Source organism: Chelonia mydas, chromosome 9 (assembly GCF_015237465.2).
Source record: "Chelonia mydas isolate rCheMyd1 chromosome 9, rCheMyd1.pri.v2, whole genome shotgun sequence".
NCBI classification, from domain to species: domain Eukaryota; kingdom Metazoa; phylum Chordata; order Testudines; family Cheloniidae; genus Chelonia; species Chelonia mydas.
This window is the reverse complement of record NC_057855.1, coordinates 91702847-91726091: the sequence shown is the minus strand read 5'-3', so window position 1 is coordinate 91726091 and position 23245 is coordinate 91702847. Positions and strand designations below refer to the sequence as shown.

Sequence of the window (23245 nt, the reverse complement as noted above, 5' to 3'; positions counted from 1 at the left end):
CCCGCCCCCAGCATGAGGAACGGAGATGGGGTTAGATCTCAGCAGCTGCCAGGTCTGACATTCAGGCCAAACAGGAAGTGCAAACCCCGCTGTTAGTCCGCGCGAGTCAGCTGATGACCCAGCTTACCACGCAGCTGCAAAGGGGCCTTCTTTAATACCTGCGAACCGAGGCCCTGGCGCCCCCCGCAGACCGCCCCGCGGCACCAGCCGTGCGGCTCCCCAGGCTGCAGGAAGCCTCCTTCCTCAGCCACCGTCTCCCCCCGCCTTCCCCCGCTCCGGGCCCCCGTCCCACGGGCCCCGCCATCACCGTTATGTCTCTGGACAAGCCCCACCCCCCGCCTCAACCCTTCGACCCAAGGCCCCCCTGGAGGGCCGGGCCGGGCCGGGCCGGTCACGGAGCTGAGGGGCCCCTTTGAAAGCCCATGGCAGCCCGCGCCTTCCCGAGTCACAGGGCCTCCCCGACGGGCGTTCCCATTGGCCGCCGCACGCGTCGATGGCGTGCCGCCATTGGGTAGCGGTGCAGTCGCTCAGAGCGCGGGCGGAGGGGGTGGGACGCCGTAGCGCCGTGAGGTTCGGTTGCGTGCCGCCGCTAGCGCGGCTGTCTGTGTGTGTGTGTGTGAGGGCGGGGTGCGGCCGGCTGGCCGTTAGGTGGCCGCGAGCGGGGCGTGCTCGCGCGAGTTAATTCCCCGCCCCTCCCCCTCTCCAGCGGAGCCCGTCACGTGATGCGGGTTTAATGTTTACATTCTAAGCGGGCGCCCCGCTCCCCTGTTCCCCGCGCGCCGCCGGGTGGTGACCGTTTCGCTTTCATTTCCGGGCAGCCGCGGGCGAGGAACGGAGCCGACCCGCCCCCGCCCGTCCGGCTACGGAGCGAACCGAGGCCCCCCTCCCGCGGAGAGAGAGAGGCGGCGCCGGGCCTGGGCATCCCGCGCCGAGCCGCCGCGGCACAACATGGAGGAGCTGGTGGTGGAGGTGCGGGGCTCCAATGGGGCCTTCTACAAGGTACCACGCGCCCGGGCCGGGCCTCAGGGGAGGGAGCGCGGGGCCTCGGGCAGGAGGCGGCGGCTCCTCCCGCCGCTGGGGAAAGGAGAGAGGCCTGGGCTAGACGGCGGCCTGGGAGAGCCGGTCCCTCCCCCCCCCCACCTGAGGGGAGGGAGTGGGGCGGGGGCACGAATGAGGGAGGCCGCCTTGGACAGAGGGAGCTCGGGGGCCCGGAGGCTTCGGGCCTATGAGACCTTCGCTCTGTGGGGGCAGGGAGGCCTGGGCTCGCCGCTCCCGCGGTGCGAGGGAAGATGAAGAGGGCCCGGCTGGGCCTCTCCCCCCGTAGCGCGCTGGGGGATCCGCGGCTGAGCAGAGCCTCCGCGCCAGGGGCCTTGCGTCGCACCCCGGCGAGCCCCTGCCGGGCGGGGCCCCCCCGGAAGCTCGTTAACTGGCTCTCGGGATGAAACGCCGCTCCCGGTGGCGCTGTTAATGCTGCGGGCAGGGATGCCCGCGCCGACCTGGGGTTGGCGCATCCCTTGGCCTTCAGGCCTGCTCCGAGGTCCTGGAAACGTTACTGACCAAATACGTCTCCCGTTGAAAACGTGGTTTAGCCTGTTGGATGTGTACGTGGTGGCGTGTGTGCATTGGTGGTGGGGAGAGCCTTCGCTGAGGGTGGACCACGGGCACTGCCAGTTATTCCTGCTTGTTGTTGTTGCCACGGGGGTTACATGAAATGAAGAGCATTGGTCAGTTTACGGTAGAACATCATTTGGGTTGCAGTGGTCTGTGATCCAGAAGATTTAAAAAAACCAAAACCATGAGCAAAACGTTGGGCTAGGGCCTACTCCCATTGGAGTCAGCTATAGTGGATTCAGGCCCTTTGTCAAAATACAGTTAACCATAATGGGTCTGGCCTGTTCCTGCAAGGTGCTGAGCGCTCCGCTCATATGGGTGTTGGATGTTCTTAGTGCCTTCAAGAATTGGGCCTAATATTCAGTTGTGTCCTGTGTTTGTTAATAAACTGGAGATGGATAGAACTGAATAGTTTATCACATATTATAGCATGTGAGAGGTAGGAAGGAGGGTCAGGGACCTAGATAATATTGAGTTCTAGTGGTCTAAAATGATGCCAGTATATGCAGATTTTTAAAAGTTAATTCTGTTTAAAATCTTTGGTTTTTTCCTTAAAATATCTGGAGGGAGATGTTTTCATATTTGATGCCATCTCATGTGTTTTCATAGTAAGGAGAGAATATATGAGTGCTAAATAGAGCATCTGTTGGGTCTGGAGTGTTCCAATTGAAATCCCAGATCTGTATAGAAGTACCAGGAAATAAAATATTGAACACTCACAAAAGTCCCTTTTTTCTTTTCTTTGTCTTTATGGGGTTGATGATAATTGTTCAAAAGATAACTAAGAATATGAAGTATGCATTTTAGGAATTAAAAAGAGTTTTTAAATGACAGTAGCTTTTTATCTAATTGTGCACCAGTAATTAAATGCATTATATATCATAGGCAGGCTTTATAGAAAGAGGTCATTTAAAACATGTACTCTCTGGTTAATAATTGATTAAAAATATATACTACTGTGACAAGATGACAGAGAAGATATAAAGTCAATTTCATGTACTTTATTTGAATGACATCGGTGCAGAAAGTTCTCCCCTTGGGAAATATTGTAAATTTCTTGATCCCTTCAATTTTTTTTTTACTCTAGACTAATAATAATAATTAAAAAAAAAAGGTGATCAAGTAACCCAGCACATTTTATTTTATTACCAACATTTCTGGTCCCAGAACAAGTTAGGTATATGATGAATGGAAGGTTTCATTGGTTCATGAGTTACTCTATCTGTTCCATAAACTGAGAGTTTGTTTACTAAATGTGAACATCATTTAGTACATCCAGACTATTTTACAACATTTCTCTGAAAGAAAATTATATTTTTCTTATATTTTAGAATTCATATAAGCTCTCTTTAGCAAATAGGAAGGGTAAATAAGAAAGGTTTAAAATGGCAAGCAAAATGATCAACTCTGATGCAAAGATTACTTAGAGAAAACAACACTCTAAGATTAGTGTTTAACAGAAAAGGCATAGTTTATCATTCTAGTTATATCTTTTTTTTATATTACCATAATACCCAAGCCCCTTGCACTTATTAATTAATTCTCATGCTGCCCTGTCAGATGTCAGATTATCCCTATATTACAGATGGAGAAACTGAGGCACAGAATGAAATGGCTTGCCTAACATCATACTAAATTTCTGATGGGGGCCAGGAACAGAACAGCTTAAACACAAGACTGTCCCAAGGAGAAAATAAGAAATTTCTTCAAGCAGCATCTTGATGGATCCCTCTAGAGTTATAATATTGTAAAACTGTTCATCCCATTTCATTTTATGGTATGTTAATATCTAGTGATCATCCTACAATTAGTACTATAAAACCACCTTAATTCACTCTGATTGGAAGACCCTTAGCAAAAATACTGTAAATACATTAAATCAGGGTACATGCTAGTATGTATGGAGTACAAGACAAAGGATGAAGACATTTACTGGCATGAGTTAGGGAATGACCATGTATTTATGAGTGGCAAAGCTTACAAAGAATTATTTGGGTTATCCCAAATGAAGGTCAGTAGTCTCATCATACCAGTAACACCAACTATCAGTAATACTACTTTTATGCCATATATATTAAAAGAAAATGTTTTAGTAATATAATGGAGAGCTTTTAAAAATGTTGGATATTTTTTTATCCCTTTACCAGACGCCAAGGTTGTTTTTAATACTGTAAGTCCAGTTGTATTAGTGGAGGGGAAAAGGGTAACTTAAAATTGGGGAAGCTTTTGTTTGTACTGTGTCTATTACAGTGGGGCCTTGGTCTGTTTGGCATCTAATATTTACTTCAGTATACACCTTGTTTAATGATCTAAAATAGGTTTTATAAATCTTACTGTCACAAACTTAAGGACAGATACCTCATAGCCTGTCATAGCTAGAAACGAGTACCAAATCACATGTAAAAGGTAGGATTTCTAGCTTTCAAATGGGTAAAGCTCTCTGGCCTGGTTTTTCAGAAGTGATGAGAACTCTGAGCTCTTATTCACATTGCAATGGGAGCTGAGAGTGCTCAGCACATATGAAATGTAGGACGCTTATTTCTAGCGATCCCTGTTGACATGAGATGTTGAACTTAGAACAGTTGCTGGTCCCATTGTCACTCAGACCCGTTCAACTGGGGGTGGATGTTCCATGTTTGAGGATAGAAAACATTTTTTACACTACTTTGTGTGTATATTTCTTTTTCAATGGCTGTTTTAAAGCTGTTCAGAGGTTTGTAGCTGTAGAAGAGCCTGACCCAAAACCTCAGATTTTGAAAATATATGAACTTTAGGCATATTTGAAATCAGCCTGACTTTTGTGGCTTGGACCTGAATCTCTTTGGATGGTTAAAAATTTTAAGTGCTGGCTGATATGGCATTAATGGGCATAGTGCAGGTAAAATAGTCAAAGATGCAAGATAAATGCGTTTCGTCACACGGACATCACTAATATATATGTGCTGTACAGTGTTTTATTTTCACAGAGGAATACTTAAGTACACTTACAGTTTTTGCATGGTATGTGTTTCAGTGTGGGGTGTCATGGTACAAAATTTACATCTAATGGAAAATTTACACTTGGGAACAAATTAATAAGCGGGTTTAACCCACTTGTTCTGCAGCCTCATATACAAAATAATTGGTGATGTTTTAATGTCCTTCCCTCTAAACATTTATTCCCTGTCAATGTACTTCAAGAAGTAAAAATTGCAGTTGAGGACAGTGACAGTTTTAGAAAATGGTGTTCATTTCAGTTGCATAGGGAAAATATAAAGGATGCTGCTAATAATATAACTATAGTTTATTTTTCTACAGTATATTAGAGAACTGATTTTAATATATCTTAGTACTTTATATTTTCAAAGAATTATACAAATATTAATGCCTTCTAACACCTCCACAAAGTAAGTAGATAATTTTTATTATCCTAATTTTGTAGATAGGTTAAGTGACTTGTTGAAGGCTGCTCCCTGAGTTATTGATGGAAATATGATTTAGAACTAAGGAGTTCTTGACTTCCAGCTCTGTGTTCAATCTTGAAAACCATGATACCTATCCATAAGTATTTTTCTGTAATGAATACAGATGCGGTAGAAGGCACAATACAGTATACAAAGTAAGACATTCAGTAGTGTACTTGTTTCAGTTTTATTTAGTTTTACTGAAAATTACCAGTGTTAGGTCTTTTACTGTGTTCATAATCTTTAAATGCATTATAAAACTATATAGCTTAATCCTGTCTCCCATAATACTAGTCTCACATGTAAAACTGATGCCAACATAATATGTTGATTAAAACTTGGTATCTTTTTCTCCTAAAGTAGGTGTGTCTGTGGGACTTCTGTTGCAAGTGACCAAAGAGGTCACTTAAAAAAACACTTAGCTGTGAGCATATTCAATTATTCGAATTAGATAAGAAAATGTTGTATGCAGCTGTTTAATGGGATCTATCCTATGCCAGTGGGGTTGGAATATACTGACTGCTTTTCCTGAAAGACACTCCACTACCTCCATTATCTCTTGCAATTGATATACTGTTAGCATCCTGTCAGTCTGTAACGTGGATCCATTTTTGACTTCTCCATCCACTTCCTGTCTGTGGCCAAATCTTGCCATTTCTTCTTCCATAACAATATTAAAATCTGCCCCTTTTTTTCTTTCCTAATGGTTAAATTGCTTGTCCATTCCGTCAATGACTGCAATTTTTATTTTCGATTTCTGGATATTGAACTTGTCTCCATCCAAACTGCTAATGTTAAAATAATCTTTGTCATTTGTTGTTTTAATCCCGTCACATCCTGCAGAATTCCCCCCGGCTCCATATTGTAGTTCCTTGTCCCTTCTTTGAAGGTTACATAATTCATCCCAAACAGATATCTCCAACCTTGTCTCCGTTTATGTCAATTCCCATCCCCTCCATCCTTCTAATGGTGCCAGCCTGGACATTCCCTTTATTTCCTTCCCCTGATGCTCCTTTGTGACTTTTTGCCATTCTGCTACTCTATGTGGAATGCCTTTCCCAGGCTTGTTACCCAAATTGGCTCACTTTTCTCTTTCTGATTCCTTTGAAGAAAAAAATTACTTCAGCCATCCATGAGCAGCAAGTTAAATGATTAATTTAACCCCCCTAACACTTAATTTAATAGTATGGTCAATATGTGCATATGCCATACTGAGTAACTGAACATTTTTCTTACCATAACCTTTATCCCTGCTCTTTTTCTTGCCCCTTCCCTGCCCCTTCTTTCTGATCTCCAGTTATTACATCTGATTTTACACTTTAAACTCCTTGGGACAGGTACCATATCTTGAATTGTTCATGTGACATGCCTAGCATACTCTTGGGCACTGAAATAATATATATATTGGTGTTTACAGTAGCATAACTTTTACATTTGTAAAATGACTAATAATGAAATTTAGGCCATATTTGGATCACTGAAAGTAAAACTTTATTTTGCAGAGTTTGTGAATGTTGACACATTTGAGACCTCCAGTAACATCAATATGTTGCAGGGACAGGTTTTATGTATTTATTTATGTTACTAATGTCAAGCACAGGGATTTAATGTTGTTCAGTTGCCACGATGAAAGTGCACCACATTAAGTTTTTCATGTTGGGGAGAGTGAACAACTTTAGTTATTTTCAAATTTTCTGGAGGCTGCTCTATATTATGTGCTTTCTGTTTTTGTGCTCTATGGCTCTCGAGCAGTAAGGGCAAACCTTTCTGCTCATTAGTTCCTAAAAAAAAAAAAAAATTGATATGGCCACGAATAATCTAAATGTTCTTCTCATGGTCTGTTCCCCACTCCCCTGACTTCTTTCTGAACATCATTCCTCTTGATGTTATATCTACTCCAACCTTTTATCTTCCCCCTGTTCTCCTTCATCTTAGTCTCCCTCTACGTTTAGTATGTTTCACACTCTACTATCTGTCATGCATGTTTGCTCAGGCTAGTCTTCCATCTCTCCTTACCTATACACCTATGAGCCTGAGATATACATATCTCTGCATCTTTATATTCCAGTTTTCGCAGTCCATCAACATTTAACTTTATATCAGCTTTGGGACTAGGTGCTTTTTCCTCTGGGCCATCTGATAGAGGAACAGAGGAAGACAGTGAAAGACATTAGACAGATTTGGCATCCACACATATGGACATCACAGCAAGAGCAGTTACATATGGGTATTGCTCTTCAGTGTTCCTGGCTTTAAGTGTTCATGTCTCTTGGTTGAGGCTTAAGCCACGTTGAAAATTTCCTTTCTGTGGAAAATGTGTATGGTAAGAAAACAGATGAGACTCAAAGAAAATAATTGATGCTAAATCCTCTTCACAATCTCTGAGTCATCTTCAATCAAGCTAGAAAGGTTCAACAACCTCCTCTTTCTGCTACCACAGAGAGTAACTATGGCATGGGGTTACCATTCAACCTACCTGAATTTCAGACTAAAGCCTATGAGAAGAAAGGAAAAACCATCCCCCCCAAAGGTTATTGTCCTAATCAGTTGCTCATGTGACCTTCACTTTTTCCAAGCAAAACATTTGATGGATTGTTTTAAGAACACAGAGCTTGTCTTCAATTTGACTACCCTTCTTTCTGTAATTCCCTTTCTAGGGCTATTTGGGCCGTTTCCTTATTGGATGGGGTGGAATTAACACATTATTCTAGCAATTGTTGAGTTTGGATAGAAGAGCCAATTACTGTCTCTGCTCCCACCCAACCCTATCCCAGTTCACTCCATGCCATTTCCTGTATTTTTCATGGACCATGTTCAGTGTTTAGAACAGCTTCAGGAGTCCTTAAAGATGGCGAAGGCTCAGCACTGTAAAGGGAAAGGCTTCTATTCAGTGTTTCTTCATTCTAAAAAAGACATATAGCATTCATCCTATTATGGTTCAAAGAAAACCAAAAAGATTAATTAAGAAGTTCAGGTTCTTCCTGCTGGCACTGGTATTTGTCATTCTTACTTTTTCCCTCAAGAGTAGTTTGGGGCTCTTGATTTAAGATGTATATTTTCATGATGTAATCAGATAATTTTGATAAGATTATCTGTGCTTTTGCATAGGTGACTATTACTAATAGTACATAGACCTGTTCTTTTGCCTTTCTGCAGAATGATAGGTTTATACATTGTGTGGTAGTGATTACAGTATACTTCAGATGTCAAGGCATCCATGTCTGTTAATATCTAGATCAGAGGTGGGCAATCTACGGCCCACGGGCCACATTTGGCTGTGGGACCGTCCTGCCTGGCCCCTGAGATCCTGGCCCGGAAGGCTCACCTCCGGCCCCTTCCCTGCTGTCCCTCCTCCCCTGCAGCCTCACCTCATCATCAGGGAAATGCTCTGGGTGGCAGGGCTGCAGAGCCCGGCCTGACCTGGTGCTCTGTGCTGCGCGGCACAGCTGCCTGTCCTGGTGCAGCCACGCTGCCAGCCACTGGTGCTCCAGGGAGCGCGGTGAGGGGGCAGGGAGCGGGGGGGTTGGCTAGAGGACAGGGGAGTTCGGGGAGTGGTCAGGGGCGTGGATAGAGGTTGGGGAGGTCAGAGGGTGGGGAACGGGGGTTGAACGGGGGGTTGAATGGGGGCAGGGGTCCTGGGGGGGGCAGTCAGGAAGGAGAGGGGGGGTTGGATGGGGTGGGGGGGTCAGTTAGGGGCTAGGGGTCAGGGAGAAGGGGTGGTTGGATGGGGCAGGGGTCCCCGGGGGGCCATCAGGGAACAGGGGGGTTGGATGGGGCAGGAGTCCCAGGGGGGCTGTCGGGGGCAAGAAGCAGGGGGTGTCGGATAGGGGGCGGGGGCCGGGCTATGCCTGGCTGTTTGGGGAGGCACAGCCTCCCCTAACGGGCCCTCCATACAATTTCAGAAACCCGATGCGGCCCTCAGGCCAAAAAGTTTGCCCATCCCTGATCTAGATCAATAGCTGATTCAGACCTGCACGTGACACACATTTGAAAATGTGTTCACTGTTTCAGAATGGGGCGAGTCTATCCTAAGATTTGTCAAATGCATATCCTTAATTGCTGCTGTCCTGGACTTAGCATAAGCCAAGACAGAGCAAAGATGGATATGAGATGTATGCAAAATTTGCAATACCCATATGGGTGTGTATGAACCTAAAGTTCTGTTGTCTTATGTAAATACTATTTCTATACCTATCTCAGCATGTGTGAGACGCTGAGCTCTGATGTTAGATTTGTTTTCTGTCATGCCAGAGAAAAATATTAACTGTATTTTTGGTATGTATGGAAAGGGAGCCTTTGTAAGTGATATGGCCAAATTTTATAACCAATTTGTGTCCTTTCTGAAGGTACTTTGATATAAATAACTTTAATGGTTCCTTTAATGTTCCTTGAGTGCTTTAAAGGGTGGGCATACTGCGAAAGGGGCTCCAGAGACTAACGGTGGCTTTGCTCTTTTTCACTTTGCTTTGACCTGAGCTCAGAAGAGATTATTAGTTCATTGCAGGTTATTGAGCCAGTATTGAACTTCCTGCTAGAATCACAGTTGTACTCATGTACACCTATGTCACTTCATTTTAGCAGTAGTCACTCTCGATTCTCTTGTTTGATACTTAGGTGCTTCTGCTTTGGAAGAAAAGTGAAGTTACTGTGGAATCTGAATTATAAAAGTGTCCCCTCGTTTCACTAAAAGTCTCAAAATTGGGGGAAGGTTAAATGTTCCAGATAATATTTGGTGTAAATAATCTTGAACATTGTCAGTGGTCAAGATTATTTTCATTTTACTGATGTGCTAAAAATGCCATCACTGTTAATAGAACAAACTAGCAGAGTCCTTTCATTCATGTCCCTCTTCCCCGTCTACTTTCCTGAATACACACATGAATCAACTTCTTATATGGACAAGTGCAAGCAGAAAACCCATGCTGCCTATCATCAATTATCATAGTTTTTCAACAGTTACATTTATTTATTTCTATTTTAGACACTTGCAAAAGTTCTTTTGTAGGCATTTAGTTAGTGGAAGAAATTTCAAAATTTCTACCCTTCTCCCTTCCACATAACCATGATTATCTGGAGGCTCTGAATAATACCACATAACTTTCTATGTAACACTTTTCATCAGTACATATTTCATCGGTGCTTTACAAAAGTGATGAGTATCGATATCATAATTTTACAGATAGAGAAACGTAAACACTGTGAAGCACGGGAAGTCAGAGAGACTTTCCCATGGTCACCCAGCAGGCCAGTGGTGGAGCTGAGAATAGAATCCAGGTTTCCTAAGTCACAGTTCAGTTCTCTGTTCAGTAGGCCCTCTAAAGTCTTTTCCTTCTTATCCCAAAGGAGAAGCTTAGGGATGAAATATTTACAGAGCCACCACCTCAGGAGGAAAATGGAGGGAAGGATATAGTGTGTCCCACTTTAATTAATCTAGAAAGGAAGTTGTTGAGCGCCAGGCAATAGCATTGAAGGGAATCTGGCTAAAGCTTGGGTGAGTTGGGTATAACTGGGTCTTGTTGGTGTTACTGGAACTTGTTTTGGGGCGAGAAGGGAGCTGGGGAGGGAACTCAGAGAGCTGAGTACTGGGATATGGGGGTGGGGAATAAAAATTTTTGGGGATTTTTGATTTACACCACAGTTCTACAGTCAGAACTACAGGAAATGTAGAATTTTAGGCAAACCTTATTTAACACAACATATTAACTATACATAATACATTTAACATTTATACATTCTGTTGTATATTCTGTTTGAAGTGTTCTGTACTTCCTTTTAAGAAGTGAAAAGAAAATAGTGCATGTATGATTTGAGTACTGCATAAGCACATCAGTGTACTGGTTGGTGCCCATAAACCAGGGGAGTACAAAGATGTCAGCAACTTTGTCTCTATAGTCCCATCTTCTAGGAAAATACTGCAAAATTAGAGAGAGATGATTTTAAAACAGACTTAATTTTTGAGTTTCAGTGGTGTCAGTGGAAAAAAGCAGCTTTAAGATGGCAGTATTTTTAAAATATAGGCGCTATCCATAATTCTACTATTTTTTTCATACAGGCATTTGTAAAGGATGTACATGAAGATTCCATTACAGTTGCATTTGAAAACAAGTAAGTGTACTGCTGATGTTATAGTTTTTCACAACGTTTAAATCTAATACTGTGTTTGTTTAATATGTGTCTCTAACTTAGTAATATATAAATAGTGCCTTTTTCAGTATGGGTAAAAAAAATTAATACATTTAAAATCTGAATGCTTATGCTATTGCTCTTCACAATAAAAACTATTGTATTTTATTTTAAAATTTTATTTAGGAAAGATGTAATAAAATAAGTTTGTTTTATTAAAGACAAAGGTAAACATTGCTGTATTACTAATGTTATATATTATGTTTGGATGGCTCAGAATCAGTTCCATGAGTTCAACCTGTATCTCTTGTTACTAGACTTGTTAGACTCACCAAGTTATTCTGAGTTGATTTTAAAATGTAACAGCATCAACACTGAGGCCTCTGGCAGCCCCCCTTGCAAGAAATCCATGTGCTACCCACCCCTTTCCATTTTTTTAAGAATACATACACTTAGAGGCAAGTAAAAGAGAAAATCTTGGTAATATTCTGTATTTATGTATCTGTTGGTTTTTTAATGGAGGAAAACAATGCACATGTGCCTCTATAAACTCTCTCCAGCATATATTTGTGGTTGAGGTGACATCACTAAGTGTATGCTGGGACATTCCTTGCTAGCTCCTGTTAAAGGCATGGGTGTTATAGGACCTGAGGAAAGAGTGCATTTTGAAGGGAAGCTTTTAACTTAAGTTATACTTACGTGTGAAAAAATAATTTACATACTATCACTGTTTACTAAAATTAGAGAGAGTTCTTTTTCTGTTTTTAGTTTGTACAATACTCTGTGTATAGTCAATTTTACTGTTTCTCCTATAAAGTCATTGAACTTCCCCTATTAATTTGTTTGGGTCTTTCAAATGGCAACAGGGAAGAGAAAAACACATTATTTAAAGATACAGAAAAATGTGATTGTTAAACCAAAATAAGTTGACGTGAGAATCAGATAAGATGTAAAATCTGAAACTTAACTTTTTTAAAAAAGCTAGATTTCCAAGCTGTCTTTTTCTTTAAGCTGTTGTGCTTGAATATCCATGTTAACCTGGTTATAAGATGCATATTTTTTAAGTTGATGAAATCTTCAATACTTTACTCCACACCTTTAAATGATCAGCTTTATTGATATGTTCTACTCAGTAAAGTTTGGAATATTTTTTAAATTCAAAAATAGAAGAATTTGGAATTTGCTTAGTATAAAAATAGAACTTCTAGTTGTTTGACAGTATTGTAAGCAAAATACTGATTGGGGTGGGGGGGGGGCATTATTTTGTGGTAAGATCCCTGATACAGTTTTAATACTACTTTTAGTTTTAAGATGCTTAACTACATTTTAAAAACTTTTTTTGCAACATTTCTATAGTAGATTCTGTTAATTTAAATTTCATGAAGTTTTTGTGTGAAAATGTATGAAAAGTAAAGATGTGAACTTTACAGGTCTAAAACACTTGTGGTCATCCTTTTAAAAAGAAAGTGAAAGTACATGGGCCAATCTATCGCTGTATTTTTCTTTTCAGCTGGCAGCCAGAGAGACAAATTCCATTCCATGATGTGAGGTTTCCACCACCTGCAGGCTATAATAAAGATATAAATGAAAGTGATGAAGTAGAGGTATGTATTATGTTTTAAACAGTACCTTTTTAGTGACAGGAAAAGAATGTCAGCTAAGTAACTGGGAATAAGTAGAACACTACGCCATCTCATTGATATCAAACATTATAGAAGATAATGCTGAGTCTATTTAAGAGCTTCTTTTGACAGTTGTAAACCACATCCTTGACACTTGAGGGATTTGTATGCTACAGTTGTTTCCCTGACCTCCATGGTAATGATAGCAATTGGCTTACAAACAGTGCTGTAAATTAGATCCTCATGTCTTCATTGATGAAGGAAACTGTGTTAGTATGTGCTTGGATTTGAATCATGTTAGCCAGAACTGTTTCAGCAGTATAGACAGGGCCTATATGTATAAAATAAAACCTCAAGATAAAAAAGCAACTTTGTAATATGTACTAAAAAATACTATAGTGCCCATTGATAACAGACCTGCCCACTTGATGGGTTTTCAGACCTTCCTTTCGATCTCTGGGGGAAACCCATCTGCTTGTGATTTAGCTGTCTTCCTCACTCTCCAGTTGATTGACTGGGAATGCAGAGTTGATTTGTGGGCAGGGGCCTCAGAAATAATTGTGCGACTTATTGAGAATTAATTGATGTGGGGCTGGGAAGCACACGTTTAATTGACCCAGGGCCAGCTCTTGGATTGCATAATTGACTTACAGCTGGGGATAGGCAGATCTGTTTCTGAAGGGGCACAGAACTATTCATTTCAGGGTTTATGGGAAATTGGAGCCATTTGCGCAATTGGGCAGTATTTTGTGCAAATTCGTGTAATTGTATGCAAATTAAAGCTTGTTTTTGTCACAGGATGTTGGCAGTAATGTGATAGATTATGCAGTGGTTATCAAACTCCATTGCACTGCAACCTTTTTCTGACAACAAAAATTACTACATGACCCCGGATGGGTGGGTGCTGGAGCCCTGTTACCTCAAGTGTGTATGGGAGAGCCGGTGCCCTGCTGCCCAGAGTGTGGGGAGGGCAGAGGGAGCCCAAGCCCCAAGTTGGGGGAGGAGAGGCTGGAGCACTCTGGCTTCAGCTTCAGTCCTGGGTGGTGGGCCTCGGGCTTTGGCTTCAGTCCTGGGCCCCAGCAAGTCGAACACAGGCCTTGGTGATCCCATTAAAATGGGGTCGTAACTCACTTTGGGGTCCAAACCACAGTTTGAGAACTGTTGGGTTATAGTATGGTATTATTGAGGGTGGGGTAATTTTCAAAGGCACAAAGAGCAACAATCAAAAGAAGTTGTTTTGAAGCCAGAGTTAACAATTGGCTGATTAAACATATTACTTCTTCTTTCAATCTTGCAGAATTACAATTAAGAAAATATAATATACAAAAATTAAGGTCACTCTAATATTACCCATCCGACTTCCTTATTTTACAAGTTTAAACTTCTTACTCCTTTCCTAAACGTTGTCTAAATTTAAAAGTTTTGCTGATATGGAAATATAGCTTATTTTGGTTCAGAGAGCAAAATAAACTATGCCAGCAAAACCACTTCTTCACTGATAAAACTATGTCTACACTAGGGCTTTTGACACATAGCTATGATGGATAAAAAATAACATAAAATCATCACATCCCTAATTGACATTGCTATCCTGGCAACACTTTTTAGTATAAAGCTGGTTTTATTGATGTTATGAGAGAGGTTCTATATGTCAATTTGCTGACTATATAATATTGTGCACTGGCATGACCCGTACAATACCTGTATATAATTAGAAGAGTTATAGATGAAATTGAAATATTAGCTGGCCTATAAGTCTGAATTCCTTTGCTTTTTTGAGTACTTCAGGATTGTCCTGACTTTTTTGCTGATTCATATGGGCTATAATTTTATATTTGCTATGGTGTTTGAACTAGGCACTTTGTTTACATTTTATGGATCCTATATAATTTACTGGCTTGAAAAGCTCTTGCATAGCAGGAGTGGTAATATCAGTCATGACTTGTGATGTGCTTTATGCAAATTCTACACAAATTTCTTTATTAATATAAGGCAGTTCTCATCTTGCAGTGTTGTACATTATACTTTTTTGTTTAGGTTTATTCCAGAGCAAATGAAAAAGAACCATGTTGCTGGTGGCTGGCTAAAGTGAGAATGATAAAGGGTGAGGTAGGAATATATATACATACACACTTCAATTTTCTTGTATTTCTCTTTTCTTTTGCAACTGTCTGGACATCAGATTTGAAGTTGTTTCTCTTTTTAAATTTATTCTTAAGTAACTGTGTAGGCTATCCCCGTAGTAGGAAGTTTGATTAGGAGTGTCTTTTTACCTAAAACTAAAAAAGTGCAGTTTATTTGCGCAATTAAAGAATACTTCACACTCAATGCAGTCATAGCACAATTCTTGTTCTTGTCATTAAACATGTAGCTTGGATGATTTTATTATTTTTTATATCAGTTTTATGTAATAGAATATGCAGCCTGTGATGCTACATACAATGAAATTGTCACAATTGAGCGTTTAAGATCTGTGAATCCCAACAAACCTGCAACAAAAGATACTTTTCACAAGATCAAACTGGAAGTGCCAGAAGATTTAAGGCAAATGTAAGTACAAATCTGTTTATATACATAATTTATTTTGAAATTTTGCTTGACTATAAGAACTCAGAGAAGAGGGAATTGAAAATTGTCATTAATAGTTTAAATGAGATTTTTCTACATTTATCAGATGAAAGTGCAGAAAATGTAGACATTACTAACAATGTTACAGTTTGGACCCATTTCAGGAAATAATGTCTGAAGTGGTACTGCAAGCCTGCAGAAATAAAGAATTTTTTTTCTTTTGGGTTTTCATAGTCTTGAAGGGTATAGAACCATGTGTTGTTTTTTGTTTCATTGTTCTACTGTTTACTGATATAAATAGGAAAAAATGAATTTGATAAGAATTGAATGCATCTTATCAAGTTATTTGAAAACAACATGAAAATATTTATATTTTTTTAACTTGATAGGCAGATTGGATATGACAAGTGTCTATATAAATACATGTTTAATGGCTGAGGAAAATCCCATGCTGCCTATTAAGTTTAGGTTATTTTAATGATGAATGTATGGATGAAATAATTAAATAGTTTCTGCCATTACTGATTTACTATCTACTGGTTTGAAATAAGAACAACTAATTGTGAGACTCTTCTAGAATACTGACATGTCAATTACCTGAAAATTCCGGAGAATGTAGTTCAAAAACCTCGGTTGAAACTCTGACTTCCCTTTGTAGCTTTAAAAGATAACCCAAAACAGAACTGGAGAAGGGGTCTTATAGAAAGAAGCTATTCTATTGCATAACATTCCCCAACCTTCAAAATTATAGGCTTAGTGGAATATTCTGTAGTCCACTTAGTGAACTCCTAAGCACCCTGCTGCTACTCATTTATATTGAGTAGAGAACTGGATTTGAAAGCATTTACAGTGCTTTCATTTGTTGTATCATCAATTCTGGCAGGCAAAATATAGAATCCGAAATCCTCCGTCCTAACAGATACATTAAAAAAAGACAGCTGGGTTTCTTTTTAAATATTTAAGATTAAACAATCTTTTAAAGAGAAGATCTTAATGGTTTTTCTTCTAAAAAGCTCATCATTTCACTTTCTGAAAGCAGTGTTAGATGAATCTGTCGTGTGCAGGAACAACATATGAGCTGCAGTGAATTACACAGAAATAATTTCATCTCAGATTTCTGGTGAATCATAAACCTTTGACATTTTAACCTGAGCACTTCTATTGAAATAGTTCCTTGAAGCCTCTCTGTTTTATGAAATTTAATTGAAAATTCAACTAATCAATCAAATGCAGAATAACTGTACTTAATACAGTTTAGATAGAGTTTAGTAAATATTTTTCTGAAGTACAAAGTTAAGACTATAAAGCTTGGTTATGGGAAAAATGGGTGAAAAAAATCTTAATATTCAACCATTATTTATATAAGACACCACCTATCTTAGATTATTTTGTGAAGAGAACCCTCCTGAATCACTTGATGAAGAGTTCAGGATTTGCTTATACCGATACAGTAGGTGGCGAGAGCAATCTGTGAAAACTATGATAAATTGTTCAAAATTAAATGTGGTCGTTATCACAGAAATATGGACATGTAACCAGATGTAATTAAAATGTAAATGACAAAACTTAACATTCAGAAATGCAGAAGAAATATATATTTTACATAAGACCAAAAGAATGACCTACGTTTCAAGGTTCTAATGACACTTTCTGATGGTTGTTACGAGTCATTGTGTGGGAAGCCTTTATTGATATGTGAATGAATTGGATCCAAAGTGTTAAGTCTTAAATCTACTACAACCGCTAGAATTAATAATAGTTACTTAATTTTTTCTTTAAATAATAAATTATATTTCTATCATCAACTATCAGTAATGTTCATTTAATAGAAATATATTATCCTTTAAACAAGTTTAGTGTGCACATACCCACACTTGTGAAGACCAAAAAAATACTTGGAACACTAATCTTTTAATCTTGCTTAGCATCTTCAGAAATTACGCATGTATGCATGCATGCATGCCTGGAAAAACAGTTGGAATATCTCCTTTTACTATTTTCTATATTTGAATCAGGAAGGAAGTTCTGCCTTCCCCTTTGTTTCCCACCTCCCCTCCCCCAAAGATTGTCTACATCCTTTTCAGAAGAAAGGAGTATCTTTAAGTTCAGATTCTTCACACAGCAGATTTGAACTAGCTTTTTATTCACATATTTTCTTTAAAGGTGCTGGTTACCATATCTACTTGTGCCAGTGGAATTATAGTTTTCAGATATTAACTTAGCATACTTACAGAACTACCCTTGTGTTCTACAAAGAAAATATTTTACTATTAATAGTTTCAAAGATGATACATTTTATGGTTGAGCCACAAATACATCAAATAAACATTCTGTAAATATGTAACATTTTTATTCTTAGGTGTGCCAAAGAGTCTGCACACAAAGACTTCAAAAAGGCAGTTGGAGCATTTTCTGTAATATATGATTCTGAAAACTATCAGCTTATCATTTTGGTAAGTACTATTTCCCTAACTACCTATTGTAAGGGTTTGTTTGAACAGTGGATTTATCAACTATTTTGTTTTTTATCAATAATGTAGTCCATCAATGAAGTAACAACAAAGCGAGCAAATATGCTGATTGATATGCACTTTCGAAGTCTTCGCACCAAGTTATCTCTGATATTGAGGAATGAAGAAGCTAGTAAACAGCTAGAGGTATGTTGTCTGTTTCTCCATCAGATAACCTGAATACTGTACTGAAAACACTTGTGATTTATAGCTGGCAGGAGTTTTTTACATGGGTGGTGGTATAATTAAGTACCAGTATTCTCAGTGTTCTACCAGGTGCAGGTAGAGATGTAGTCCCTGACAGAGCAGTTTACAATTTAAGGGTCTAATCTTGCATCTGGTCCCACTGGAGTCAGCAGGGGTATGTGTAGGAGTGAATAATTGCTTCATAGGATTGGACCCTAAAATGCCAAGATTTGAGAACACTATGCTGGGGAATCCAGAGATCTGTGATAATTTAGAATGTTTGCTTTTAAATATAGGTGGCTGTGGCTATAGCATGGCATTGATGTGGGTGAATGTTTGTAGCCCTCATAGAAAAAACAGGTTTCAGAGTAGCAGCCGTGTTAGTCTGTATTCGCAAAAAGAAAAGGAGTACTTGTGGTACCTTAGAGACTAACAAATTTATTTGAGTATAAGCTTTCGTGAGCTACAGCTCACTTCATTGGATGCATAAAGTGGAAAGTACAGTGAGGAGATTTATATACACACAGACCATGAAAAAATACACATTGTAAGGAGAGTGATCACTTAAGATGAGCTATTACCAGCAGGAGAGTGGGGTGGGGGGAGAGAAAACCTTTTGAAGTGATAATCAAGGTGGGCCATTTCCAGGAGTTAACAAGAACGCCCCCCCCCCCCCCGCCCCCCAACTGTTCCTCAGAGGTTCTTGTTAACTCCTGGAAATGTGCTGGAAATGGCCCACCTTGATTATCACTTCAAAAGGTTTTCTCTCCCCCCACCCCACTCTCCTGCTGGTAATAGCTCATCTTAAGTGATCACTCTCCTTACAATGTGTATTTTTTCATGGTCTGTGTGTATATAAATCTACTCCTTTTCTTTTATAGAAAAAACAGGTTTACATATGAGGTTTTAAAATGTTTAGGGTGGGAGTCTGGAATATGAAGGGCTTTAGAGTGTGGTATAAAAGAGAGCACAACAATGAATTGGAGAAGAAAATGAAGGGAGTGATGAGACTACTGATGTTGGCCAAGCAAAGGGGATAGTATTTATAGTCGATAGATACAATGTTCACAAATCAACATACAAAAAATATGACATACTGTATTCTTATGATTCAAGAGTGTGTTGAGTGGCTGGAAAGCTCACTTGTGTTTGTACGTGGGAAAAGAGTGGGCAAGCAAATACTTACTTCGCTGTATAGTAGAATGAACTTTTTCTTACTTTCCTAAGTGTAAATCAAAGATAATGTCCATATTTGTAAAGAATTTTGAGATGTACTGACAAGAACTGTGTGTCAAGTACCATTATTACTATGTAACATTTCATATTGGGAAATGGCACCTCTGTTCTATTATGTTAGAGCCTATATTTTCAGAGGTTTTAATTTCTCATTTTAGCTTAATGAAACATATTATAGTGCAGGACTTCACAACTCAAGTGAATTACACGAATGTTGCTGTTGAGTTACATCCCACAGGTTGAGAAACTAAGAGTAGTACAATTTTGAAGGCACTAGCACCAAGCCATGAGTTAAGAAAAGAGCAACTCACTCTCAACGTCCTGCTGATCTTTCCTGAGCCCCACTGCACCATTCTTTTTCTCTGTCCCATGCAATGTGAAGTCCTGGGGAAGTGGTGCTTCAGGACACAGCCTCTTGAAGTGTTACTTCCCCAGAGCTAATAACTGTATGGATAGGAAGCAGAAACACCTTGTTCCTAAACTTAATTCTCTCTCCTCCTGACATACACCAGCTATCACTGACATCCTTCAGCTTCCACTCAAAACCAGCCATTGGCTCTTGTTACTTCAGTTCTGAAGCTCTTTGCAACCTCAAAGGATTGGGGAATTTCAGTGAATCCTGACAAGAAACCATGAATGGAATTGGGGTCCTGGGTGGAAAACAGTTGAGAATCCACTATAATAGTGGGATAAATCTATAGCTGTAGTATAGTGGGATGAAACTTGGCTATGATATCTATCAACAGTTTATTTTTTTAAATGGCTTAAATGATTTTAAGTGACCAGAAAGTATCTTTTTCCATGCATTTTTTTTTTTTTTTTTGCCATTTTTACATATCCTATCCCTTGGCAGTGCTTACTTAAAACAGTTTTATCATAGATATTTGGGAGGGGTTTTTTTGTGGATTGCTACTTATGTACACTTCCATTAACATGGTAGTAATTCAAAATAAACTGATGGATAAAGAATAATAACTGTTTCATTTATTTCGTATTTGTCTTAAAGATCCATCATATGCTAATAAGACTAATTCAGTGAACCGCAGGAGATCACCAAGCCAATTTACTATTGGTAGAAATTGTGAAGAGACAGTTTTTATTTCCAAAACGAATTTTCTCCTACATATACTTTCATGGGCTAGCAAGTTTTGTTGTTGGCTTTTTACGTATTTTGTATTTATTTGTTCTATCATCAGAGAACAAAGGAACTAAAATGCAAAATTGTTGTGCAGTTATCAGTCATCAAATAAATCAGGTTTTTTTTGTAAGCTAGCTACCACTCTCACTAGCTCTGTTACGCCTGGACATTTGGGGATAGTGCATAATTTTACCTAAGAATTGTCCTCTGTGCGGTAGGTTGAATTAAATGCTGAATGATCTAATTGCAAAACTTCCTTGTTGTTTTTACTGTTCTTAGTTGAAATTTTAAATTTAGTTTTTATCATAACTGCAATTGAATACTTGCAACAATTCACTTAAATTTGATAATTTCACTAGTGAAGATGTGTTTTCCTCATAATAAACATGACCAAAAAAAAAATGCACTTTTTGCATATGCCTAAAAACTGTGCTTGCAGTAATGCAAGACTTGGGCATTGTACCACTCAGTCACTCTTCAGCGGAGCTGTCTCTCATAAGATAATTAATTACATCTGTATTTTTTTTATAAGGCATGAGAAGTCTTTGTAATGGATAGTTGTCAGTCAATATTTTATTCTTTGAAAATAAGATTTTGTAAGAAGGATGCCATGTAACTTTTCTGATTCCATTGATATTTCCTTAATTACACTTTATATATTGTTACCCCAGTCACAGAGCAAAACAGTGCTTTTTAATATATAATCTTTTAAAATGCAGTTCTACCCTGGAAGGAGATTTGTAAGTTTCATTGGGGTTATTGTACTTCAATGATTTGAGCTCAGATTTGCTCAGTTTTACTAATCAAAATGAGTTTTCCTGAGTCCCAGTCCTGCAAACTTGCCTTCAGAGCTGAAAGTTGATTTTTAGTTTTAATTTGTGCAAAATCTCCAGTTAAAAAAATTCTGCAGACCATTTTATGCCAATAGTTACACTTGTATAGCTGCATTTAAAACTAATGGGACATGCAAAGATGTAACAGTAGTTAATCTGAAGTCAGTTGCACTGCACAGGTGTAGGCCCCATTTGGCCTACGGAATCATCATTACTGCCCTGAGACAGGGTGCACATTTTATCTTGTTAAGGGTACATGATTGTCACATTCTCATTCACATTCTCTATTGCACCACTCCCCTCTTTACTCTAAGTTTGGACTTTATCTGTGGAAGTGCTATGGGCGATTACTAGGGCTGTCGATTAATTGCAGTTAACTCATGCGATTAACTCAAAAAAATTAATTTTGATTTAAAAAAATTAATCACAATTTTAATCGCACTGTTAAACAAGAGACTACCAATTGAAATTGATTAAATATTTTGGATGTTTTTCTACACTTTCATATATATCTTGTATTCTGTGTTGTAATTGAAATCAAAATGTATATTTTGATTACAAATATTTGCACTGTAAAAATGATAAACAGAAGAAATAGTATTTTTCAGTTCACCTAATACAAGTACTGTAATGCAATCTCTTTATCTTGAAAGTTGAACTTACAAATATATAATTATGTACAAAAATACTGCATTCAAAAATAAAGCAATGTAAAATTTTAGAGCTTGCAAGTCTACTCATCCGATGAAGTGAGCTGTAGCTCACGAAAGCTTATGCTGTAATAAATTTGTTAGTCTCTAAGGTGCTACAAGTCCTCCTTTTCTTTTTATGGATACAGACTAACACGGCTGCTACTCTGAAACAAGTCCACTCAGTCCTCCTCCTTCAGCTAATAGCTCAGACAAACAAGTTTGTTTACATTTACAGGTGATAATGCTGCCCTCTTCTTATTTACACCAGAAAGTGAGAACAGGCATTTGCATGGTACTTTTGTCGCCAGCGTTGCAAGGTATTTACGTGCCAGATATGCTAAACATTCGTATGCCCCTTCATGCTTTGACCACCATTCCAGATGACATGCTTCCATGCTGATGACGCTCATTAAAAAAATAATGCGTTAATTAAATTTGTGACTGAACTCCTTGGGGGAGAATTGTACGTCCCCTGTTCTGTTTTACCCGCATTCTGCCATATATTTCATGTTACGGCAGTCTCGGATGTGAAATTTTAAAAATAGCTACAGCACTCAACCCAAGATTTAAGAATCAGAAGTGCCTTCCAAAATCTGAGAGGGACGAAGTAGAGAGCATGCTTTGAGAAGTCTTAAAAGAGTAACAATCCAATGCGGAAACAACAGAACCTGAAAGAAAAAGAAAACCAACCCTCTGCTGGTGGCATCTGACTTAGATAATGAAAATGAACATGCGTCAGTCCGCACCATCATTTGGATGGTTTTTGAGCAGAACCCATCAACATGGATGCGTGTCCCTTGGAATGGTGGTTGAAGCATGAGCGTCTGGCACGTAAATATCTTGTGACGACAGCTATAACAGTGCCATGAGAATGCCTGTTCTCACTTCCAGGTGACATTGTAAACAGAAGCAGGCAGCATTATCTCCTGCAAATGTAAACAAACTTGTTTGTCTGAGCGATTGGCTGAAAAAGTAGGACTGAGTGGACATACAAGCTCTAAAATTTTACATTTTGTTTTTGAATGCAGTATTTTTGTACATACACCTCTACCCGATATAACGTGGTCCTCGGGAGACAAAAAAATCTCACCGCGTTATAGATGATACCGCATTTATATCAAACTTGCTTTGGCCCCCTTGTTCCCTGACAGCCCCCTCCAGAGACCCCTGTCCCCTGACTGCTCTGACCCCTATCCACACCCCCCACCCCCTGACAGGCACTCACTCACCGGCAGCGGCGGGAAGCGGAGCAATGCAGCCCCAGCCCGCTCCATTCTGCCACC

General features: G+C 39.5%; 1 protein-coding gene across 6 annotated transcripts in view; it reads left to right on the top strand.

The window, feature by feature from the left end:
- The first annotated feature begins 85 nt into the window (after positions 1–85).
- FMR1 (FMRP translational regulator 1) overlaps positions 86–23245 on the top strand; it is a 56505-nt gene continuing 33345 nt past the window's right edge. The window contains exons 1-7 of one of the 6 annotated variants that reach the window (XM_037909544.2): positions 86–999; positions 11107–11159; positions 12688–12781; positions 14837–14908; positions 15201–15349; positions 17727–17820; positions 17908–18024. In XM_037909544.2, the coding sequence (XP_037765472.1) occupies positions 949–999; positions 11107–11159; positions 12688–12781; positions 14837–14908; positions 15201–15349; positions 17727–17820; positions 17908–18024 (630 nt within the window). In that variant the 5' untranslated portion in view covers positions 86–948. Of the gene's footprint in view, positions 1000–1055; positions 3389–11106; positions 11160–12687; positions 12782–14836; positions 14909–15200; positions 15350–17726; positions 17821–17907; positions 18025–23245 lie in introns of those variants that run through there. The other 5 variants (XM_037909546.2, XM_037909547.2, XM_043522591.1 and 2 more) reach the window with 5 other exon arrangements.